General features: G+C 29.1%; 1 protein-coding gene across 1 annotated transcript; it reads left to right on the forward strand.

Annotated features, from left to right (window-relative positions):
• The first annotated feature begins 906 nt into the window (after positions 1 to 906).
• LOC105197175 (probable E3 ubiquitin-protein ligase RHY1A) lies at positions 907 to 5,303 on the forward strand. Its single transcript, XM_011163422.3, has 3 exons — positions 907 to 1,388; positions 2,545 to 2,740; positions 2,822 to 5,303. The coding sequence occupies exons 1-3, from the start codon at positions 1,177 to 1,179 to the stop codon at positions 2,867 to 2,869; spliced, it is 456 nt and encodes a 151-aa protein (XP_011161724.2). The 5' UTR covers positions 907 to 1,176; the 3' UTR covers positions 2,870 to 5,303.
• Positions 5,304 to 9,000: the final 3,697 nt, after the last annotated feature.

Below are 9,000 nucleotides of genomic sequence, written 5' to 3' on the forward strand. Positions count from 1 at the left end.
CGAACCCCTACCACAACCTTCAGTATCCAATTGAGTCCTTCACCGCCATTTTAGGACCGCTCTAACGTCATCAAACACCATTCGTATCATTCTGCAACAGCTGTGTTCACAATATGGCTGCTCGCTTAGCCAATCAAGTATCAATCAGATTACCAATCAGAGCTTCGGACATCAATGTCGCTTCTCTCTTTATATAGGACTCTAGTGCGCAGTGAGTGCGCATTATGCGAGTGTCGTGCGTTCAAACGAACACGTGACACTAGCCAAGTGCGCATTGGCACTGCCAATCGAACACGCGCTTGACACTGAGTGCAGCCAGTGCATCCCAATCGAAAACGCTAATACATACATTAGTGCAAGCGACCGAATTCGCTATAATGCCTCGTGCCCACAGGACGCGGCAAGGCTTGCCGCGCGGCAAAAGTTGGCTGAGGAATATTTCGATAGCCAATCAACGTCTCGTTCGCCTGGATGTAATTTCCGCCTCGCGGCAAAAGTTGGATCGAGTTCAACTTCATGATTGGCTACCATGCCAACTTCCGCCGCGCGGCAAGCCTTGCCGCGTCCTGTGGGCACGAGGCATAAGGCAGCAGCTAGAGTCCTATATAAAGAGAGAAGCGACATTGATGTCCGAAGCTCTGATTGGTAATCTGATTAATACTTGATTGGCTAAGCGAGCAGCCATATTGTGAACACAGCTGTTGCAGAATGATACGAATGGTGTTTGATGACGTTAGAGCGGTCCTAAAATGGCGGTGAAGGACTCAATTGGATACTGAAGGTTGTGGTAGGGGTTCGATGTCGCTTCTCTCTTTATATAGGACTCTAGTAGCAGCTTACGTTCGGTCTATAATTTCCTAAGTCTATGAACAAACCTAATGCATCTACTGTCTGTTACCACTTTTATGATAAGTTAGGTTAGCTTAGGTTAAGTTAGGATTAGTGTATATGTAATGTTTCCGTTGTTACACAAGAATTGATCAGAAAGAGATTATCTTGTGATTGATAAGAAACGGGGAAATCCTGCAGTTTATTAGATTTGCTATTGAATATATATATATATATATATATATATATATATATATATAATTAATTTAATATATATATAAATATTAAATCTGCACATAATACAACGTTATGAAAATCAAAACAAAGATGAGGGATTGATATAGTCGTATGTGTCACTTAAATGTAATAAAAATGACATATCCTGGATTAGTATTACTTGTCGGAGTTGGAGTTGGAATAGCAACTTTTTTGTATTATGTATTCACCGAAAATAATCGCACGGATGAACAGTATTCGTCGTATTCGAGAAGTAACAGAAGATCGTCTGAAGACTGTTATGAAGACCGATCTTGGTCAACATCATCGCATCCAACTGAAAAGTATTCATCTTGATATATGCAGAAGTATCATTACTTATTCATTAATTATCTAGTTTACATTGAGCAATTTAATACGCGTACTATATCAACAAAAAATAATATTAAGACTACATCAAATGATTTAATATAGATATAAGTATGCATATCAAACTGTCAATGTAAACTAAGTATATTATCTCATTTTTTTCTTCTATAAACTTAGTTTTTACCTCTGACAGAAATCAATTTTTCTTATAACTTGTGCTTTTAATTATAAGGGGATAGTATTGTGGCCCTTATAGATATTGTGATCATTCATGATATTCTTATTATTAGGTAATGAATTCTTTTTTTGTTATTGAACATTAATTTGTACACATTTTAAGTTATAACAACTTAAACAGTAGCTTAAGATTTTGTTAATATAATTCCTTAAGCATATTGATGTTTCAACACATTTAATATGACCTCTTTTTTTATATTGAAATAATTATTTGAAAGGTTTACTGCAATTTTACATTACATATAGATATTCAATACTACAGTTCTATATGTAAAGTCGATAAAAGGTAACATATTGCCTAAATCATATTTATAGGTCTCCGAAATTGTGTTGTCATTAAAAGTATTGAATTTACAAATTAAAATAATTAAGAATATAAGGAATTATTAATTAATACTTTATTTTATTTTTATTTTATTAATAATTTATTAATGAAAAAAGTATGTAAAAGGATTATACATTGCATATATTTTGCAATATTTTTTGTTTATTTTGAATAAATGTAATTTTATAATAAAACTATTTTTCAAGCAAAACTAATTTTTTAAATTTATTTTGTGAGAGAGTCACATTACTACCCCCTATTTCTTCAACCAATTACATAATTATATTTGTATAAATAACATTTTAAATAAAATAAATATTTCATAACTTTGTGTCTCGAATTAACTGAACAACACATCGACAAATGTAATCCTTTAACAAATTTTCAATTTAAAATATTAATTATTAACAAAGTTATTGTACACAATGTAACTGTATTCTCATACTCTTCTCTATAACATAAAGGAAGAAAACTGTTGTTTTTCTTACTTCAGAAACTAGATATAGAATACTGCAGTATTAGAAATGTTACATATTACATATGCTTCTACAAAAAATATTTACTTTCAGTGCTCTATTAAATAGAAGAAGTTCATCAAATTCTTCGAAAAGTAAAGAAAGAAGAGATTTTGTGACAAGTAAAGATGATATAAACAATTGTTCAATCTGCCAATATGCAATAGTTGATTCTGATGTAATACAATTGCATCCTTGTAGACATAATTTTCATAAGGACTGCATTAATGAATTGATAAGAAAATATGGGGTAAAATTTGAAAATACATTAACTAGATACAACCTTTTAAACATGCATAAAAATTCACAATCGCACTTGTTTATGTTGCAGGCCCTTTGTCCTAATTGCAGAAGAAAATTTGAACCGCGATATAAATAAATCATGTGTGTGTGTGTGTGTGTGCGTCTGTGTATGAGTACACATCCATCACTATTGCATGCATGTATGTACATATATGTGTTGCGTATGTGCGTATATATGTATATTTATATGCGCATACATGCACGCAAGCACACACACACACAATACTTGGAGAATTACTTTGTACAGTTATATTTTTACAAATTTAGTGATTACATGATTTTTTTTAAATTTCTTAGCTTAAATATTTGATATATTTGCATAAAATGCTCATGGTAATATACAAAATTTATAATCATTTTATATTAATTATCTTGTTGCCGGAATCGAAATATTATTTATATTACATATACATGTGTATTTCCAAAATTTCAAGTCTTTGATTGTACGCTTTACAGAAAATAAAAAATAAAAACTTATTTATATTATTAGATATTATTTGCAAAGATACATATTAGGGAGAGTTACTAAATGCATACCACGTAAGTTATTTGTCATTTTCCATTTGGTATACTAATTTGTACACAATGGAAATTGTAGCTTGATGTTTTAAGTACTTATTACAATGTTTAACTTTTCACAATAACAAATTCATTTATTATATGCTTTTTGCAACATGCTGCAAAAGATGCAATTTATGTAATCTATCACCTAAATTATATCTGTGGGTTTCCTAAATCGCCATTGAATGTATCAAATTTATGAATTAAAATAATTAAGAATGTATAAGGAGAAAGAGAATCATAAAATAATGTTTTATTTTCTTGTTACTTTATTAAAAATTTAGCTAGATAAAATCATATAATTTTATCTTTATCTATATAAATTAAAATTAAATCATATTTATCTTATTTAAGATACATTTACATATAATTTATCTTATCTTCATCTAGATAATTTTGTTATGTAAGCACAACACTAGTTTTATCTGATTTTCTTTTAAAATATATTGATATGCACAAAACAACCATATAGCTTGTTAAATTTTTGTCTATATTATTTATTTCTTATTTATTTTTTATTTTTGTCACCAAATGTTGCTTACATTAAGTAAAAATGTAATTGATAAAGCACGATTTAGGTAATCGATATGCATTCATCAACTCTTTTTTACATATAAATTATTGGTTTTTAAAGATATTCTAAATTCTAAATTCTTTGATCGATTATTCATTATCTATCTGCTGTAAAAAGAAAGCAATAATACAATATATAACAACAAGATATACATAAAGCCAGCAGTATCATTAAACAATTTTACGATTGCAAGATCTGAATACTTTCTATTAAACAAGTATCCACTGTAATTTTCTCTCCTTTTATTATTATCAACTAAATTGAATAGCCTTTTTTTATTACACTAAATCATGATTCATGTAAAAAAAATGAAATTATATTTATTTGTATCTTTCCATTTTTCTTCAATGATAAAGAAATTTCAGTTAAATTTACTTAGGCATCAGAAAATTGTATTTAATGAATGAAATTGAAATAGTTGGTCATGCTATATATAAGAAATTAGTAGAGTCTGACCGAAAATTTGGTTTTGGTTGTGATCATTTTCGACTAAAAGTTGAAGTTTTGATTAAATTTCGGTTTTGAGCGAAATTGGAATTTCGACAGAACTGAACTAATTATAATTTGCAATAACTTGTAATACTGAACGGAATAAAACATATAGTACGAAAAAACATTGAAAATTTATATAGTTAATATTACTGATATGAGCTTTCGCGGTTGTTAAGGTGTGAGATAATAAAAATAGTGACAAATATTTTTCAAATTATTTTAAAAATATAATTAATTAATAACATTTTTCAGTCAGTTTACAAACGTTTCGATCCTTGATGTGGGGGTTCTCTTTAATAACAAATATTTATGCCCGAATCAGTTTCACAGTACTATTTTAGTTCCAAATAACCATAAGAGAAAACTCATATCTGCAATTGATTTTATAATTAATAAATCTATTTTTAACGCTACAATTACTCTTTATTTTATTAACTTAAAATTTATTTTGTTTGGAATGTTTACTATTCAGCGAGATTTTCCAAAAACTTGTTTAAAGATTTTTCTTTTAATTTTATTATTATTGAGATAATGTGATTATGATACTGCAAATAATGTATAACACATAGATTGTGATAATAGAATTGTAATATTAGAATAGTGATAATGTTTGTATAATTATTGTTTCAGATTCCAATAAAAGTTTTTGGTTTCGGGTTCGACCGAAATTGACACATAACCAAATATTTGTTTTCAATTGAAATTATAATAAAAAAAAAACGATTGTTTCGGTCGGACTCTAGAAATTAGTCTTATCCGTCTTCATAGACAATTAATTAGCAGAAGAGATTACATATATGTACGATTATACAAATAGCCACTATTATTGTACAAATAATGCCTGATGATTGTATGGATAATTATTAAAGTGCGTTACAATTTTCTCTTCGTTTATCATAAATTTCATTTGAATATTTTTTTCGTAGTGTTTCAAAAGCAAACCCCGTGTCTGATTATATGAATCCTGCAATAAGACAAAGATAGTGTGAACATACGACGCACGTATTCTGTAAGGTGTTTATCTAGTGAGTGGTATGGAAAGCGAGGTAGTTGCGCTTTGGTCAGTAATCCGAGAAACGTTTCTGCTCGGTCGATGCCAAAGAAGATCTCCGTTTCTTGCCTAACCGTTATGTGTTTTTCTCATAGTCAATAAATAATTCATGGTAATCACGGTTTCAAGAATGCGGAAAATAAAAAAGAACGCGAATTGGTGATTATTGATTGTATTTCTCGCATCAAAATGTATCGATGGAACGAATATGACAGGATTATTGTTCATTGTACTCATCATGACTCATGCGATCGTAGAATCGCACCTATCCGCGACCAATGAAAAACAAGGTACGTACTCTAATTATACAACGATATAAACTGCAAGTCTTCGTATTGAGAAAACGAACATTTAATCCGATTTTTTCTATCTTTTCCAATTTGCACAAGAAATTTTATGGGAAATTTTCTTTTTGCGGCTACATATAGTTTATTACAAATTCGAGTATGTATTTTAACTAGTTGAAATCTCATGATTTAATATGTAAAACACAGTCGATACGATCTATCCTGAACCAAATGTTATTCGTGATATTATTTGCTCTGGACGATAATTATTACATAAAACGCGCTTGGGTGATTGTAAGAAGACATTGAAAGAAGAAAAATATACTGTTTATCGAATTTGTACAAGTGACAGATTGCAATAACAATAAAATTAATGTTTTGTCACATTTTCTGGATATCTATTTTTCCTATTACACCCTTTGTTTCTTTTTATAAAAAATTTAATGATAATCGCAGTGCACAATCTATCGAATATCTTTTTCACCCCCCCCCTTCTCTCTCTCTCTCTCTCTCTCTCTCTCTTTCTCTCTCTCTCTCTCTCTCTATATATATATATATATATATATATATATATATATATATATATATATATAGAGCAACTATTCAAGGTCAAATTAATGACACCATCTTATGACCCCCTTGAAACCATACAACTTTTGTCTGAAACATTTTCTTGTAAAATGCAAGGAAACGGAAATATTTGGGGTGATAGATTTAAATGTCTCACCCTGTATATATATATATATATATATATATATATATACATACATATATATATACATATACATATATATATGTATATATATATACATATACATATATATATGTATATATATATACATATATATATGTATATATATACACATATATATATGTATATATATATATATATAGGGGAAAGTAGGGTTATTGTACGCACTGGGTAATTGTACGCTTCGTGGTTTGGCACCTTCCCGATGAATAGAAATTATATCACGACGATATTTGTAGGCTGAAGGCATTTTTTAAATATATAACCATACGTTATATCATTTAAAAACGTAGTTAATTGAAAAAATAAGAAAAAGTAAAATCATGATTTTTCTTGCGATTTTGGCATTCAGAAAATAAGGCAATAAGTCCGTATTTTTACTTTAGTCATTTAATTTTGTTATACCTAACAAAAGTACGTTTTTTCCTGCGTTCTTTGAGCTATTGTTTATTAAATTTAATTAAATAGTCATCAAGCAATTGTTTTTTTATCAAATCAAGTTCGCCGTCGACAATTTTACGCATCCATCTTGAAAGGCGTGAGACCACGTGAGATCAACTATAGTGCCACTAGTACAGTGTAGTGCAGTGTAGTGTAGTTAAAAGAATGGGCTATAACCTCATTTTTCCTCCGCGTCCATTTATCCAACCGCACGTACAATTACCCAAGGCCCGAGAAATTTTTTCGTTTAACCACTTGCTTCTTTTTGCTGAATATAGCATTACCAAATAAAAAATTGTTCAATATGACAATACATAATGATAAAAAAATGTTTAAAGTTTCTATTTCTGTACTCGTATCGATTTCAACTTTAAAAATCACTTCACTGCGATAAATTTCCCTTAGATGCGTGCAATTTACCTACTTTCCCCTATATATATATACAGGGTGATATATATATACAGGGTGTTCGTTAATGGTTGTCCAGCCTTTTACCGTACGTAGATGCCGTATCGACTGAGCTTGCTAATTTGCTAAACGTTTCCTAGATGACAGCTGCTTCGGTTGAGCGCACGAGGCCCCTGGTGAAAATTTTTCTCATATTTTTTTCGTATAATTTTTCCGAACATCTGTATAATTTTTTATGAAACGTTATAAAATGTAAAAAAAGTTAAAAGTATTTTTTTAAAACTGTGAGATGAGAAATCTCAAAATACTTCAGAATGTACGTGTATGAAAAGTTCTAACAATAAGAGATGTAGACTTTCTAAGTATTATTTCTACATTACAATATTATTTCTGAAGTTCTTTAAATTAAAAGTACTTCAAAGATAATATTTAAATTCAAAAGATTACAAGTATTAAAAATTTGTGATAAAAATTGTGTGGATATATTATTAAATGTATTCAGTATTCTACGTTTCTATTTACTACTTTATTTATTAATTTGATTAATAAATAGAAATAGTAATCTTAGTAACAAATGTAATATAACAAAGTATGCACAGCTTTCCCCGGTAAAAACTATTCTAATAATTATATAAAATTTCTCGTTTATAGAATTTAACATTCCTGGTTACAGTTTTTCTCATAATTTTTATACGAATAGGAACATTTTTCAGAAATACGTAGAAATAATACTTAGAAAGTCTACATCTCTTATTGTTAGAACTTTTCATACACGTACATTCTGAAGTATTCTGAGATTTCTCATCTCACAGTTTTAAAAAAATACTTTTAACTTTTTTACATTTTATAACGTTTCATAAAAAATTATACAGATGTTCGGAAAAATTATACGAAAAAAATATGAGAAAAATTTTCACCAGGGGCCTGTACGTGTCACTCGGTCCTGCGAGATCGCGTTCGCGCGCTCAACCGAAGCAGCTGTCATCTAGGAAACGTTTAGCAAATTAGCAAGCTCAGTCGGTACGGCATCTACGTACGGTAAAAGGCTGGACAACCATTAACGAACACCCTGTATATATATATATATATATATATATATATATATATATATATATGTATGTCCAGAGGCAGTTTTCGGGACATTTTTATACTATCTGTTTTTATTGTTTTAAATTTTGCAGGACATTAATATAAATCAGATAGTACCTGATTTTTTTATATATATATCTTACTTTTCTTTGCCAATTTAATTATATATGGATCGGCAGTTTCCAGGACCTTTTATTTATTTCGTATATATTACATTATTATCGAACGAAATCGCTTCTCATGAATAGAAATATGATTAAGAAAGAAAAACTGATAATTCTGATTATAAAATAAAGTATTTTATATCAGTTAATGTCAAAAATACGACAAAGTCCTGAAATATGCCATTTCATTGGTATTTGACTTTATATAATAAGTAGTTTCCGGGACATAATAATATTTTTAAAATTGATCGTTACAGATGAATTATTTGTAAGATTCTTTCAATAATATTAATATTTACATTGTTTTCAAAAACTTTATCGCATCAGACTTAATATTTTTGTCGTTAAACTTATTAGAAATAATAATGTCCCGGAAACTGCCATTGTAT

This window comes from Solenopsis invicta, chromosome 16 (genome assembly GCF_016802725.1).
Source record: "Solenopsis invicta isolate M01_SB chromosome 16, UNIL_Sinv_3.0, whole genome shotgun sequence".
Lineage (NCBI taxonomy): Eukaryota > Metazoa > Arthropoda > Insecta > Hymenoptera > Formicidae > Solenopsis > Solenopsis invicta.

Coding starts and splice junctions, on each gene's coding strand:
- LOC105197175 (XM_011163422.3), top strand. CDS start 1,177: ATGTGTCACTTAAATGTAATAAAAATGACATATCCTGGATTAGTATTA. Junction 1,389..2,544: donor TCATCGCATCCAACTGAAAA/GTATTCATCTTG, acceptor ATTTACTTTCAG/TGCTCTATTAAATAGAAGAA. Junction 2,741..2,821: donor AATTGATAAGAAAATATGGG/GTAAAATTTGAA, acceptor TTTATGTTGCAG/GCCCTTTGTCCTAATTGCAG.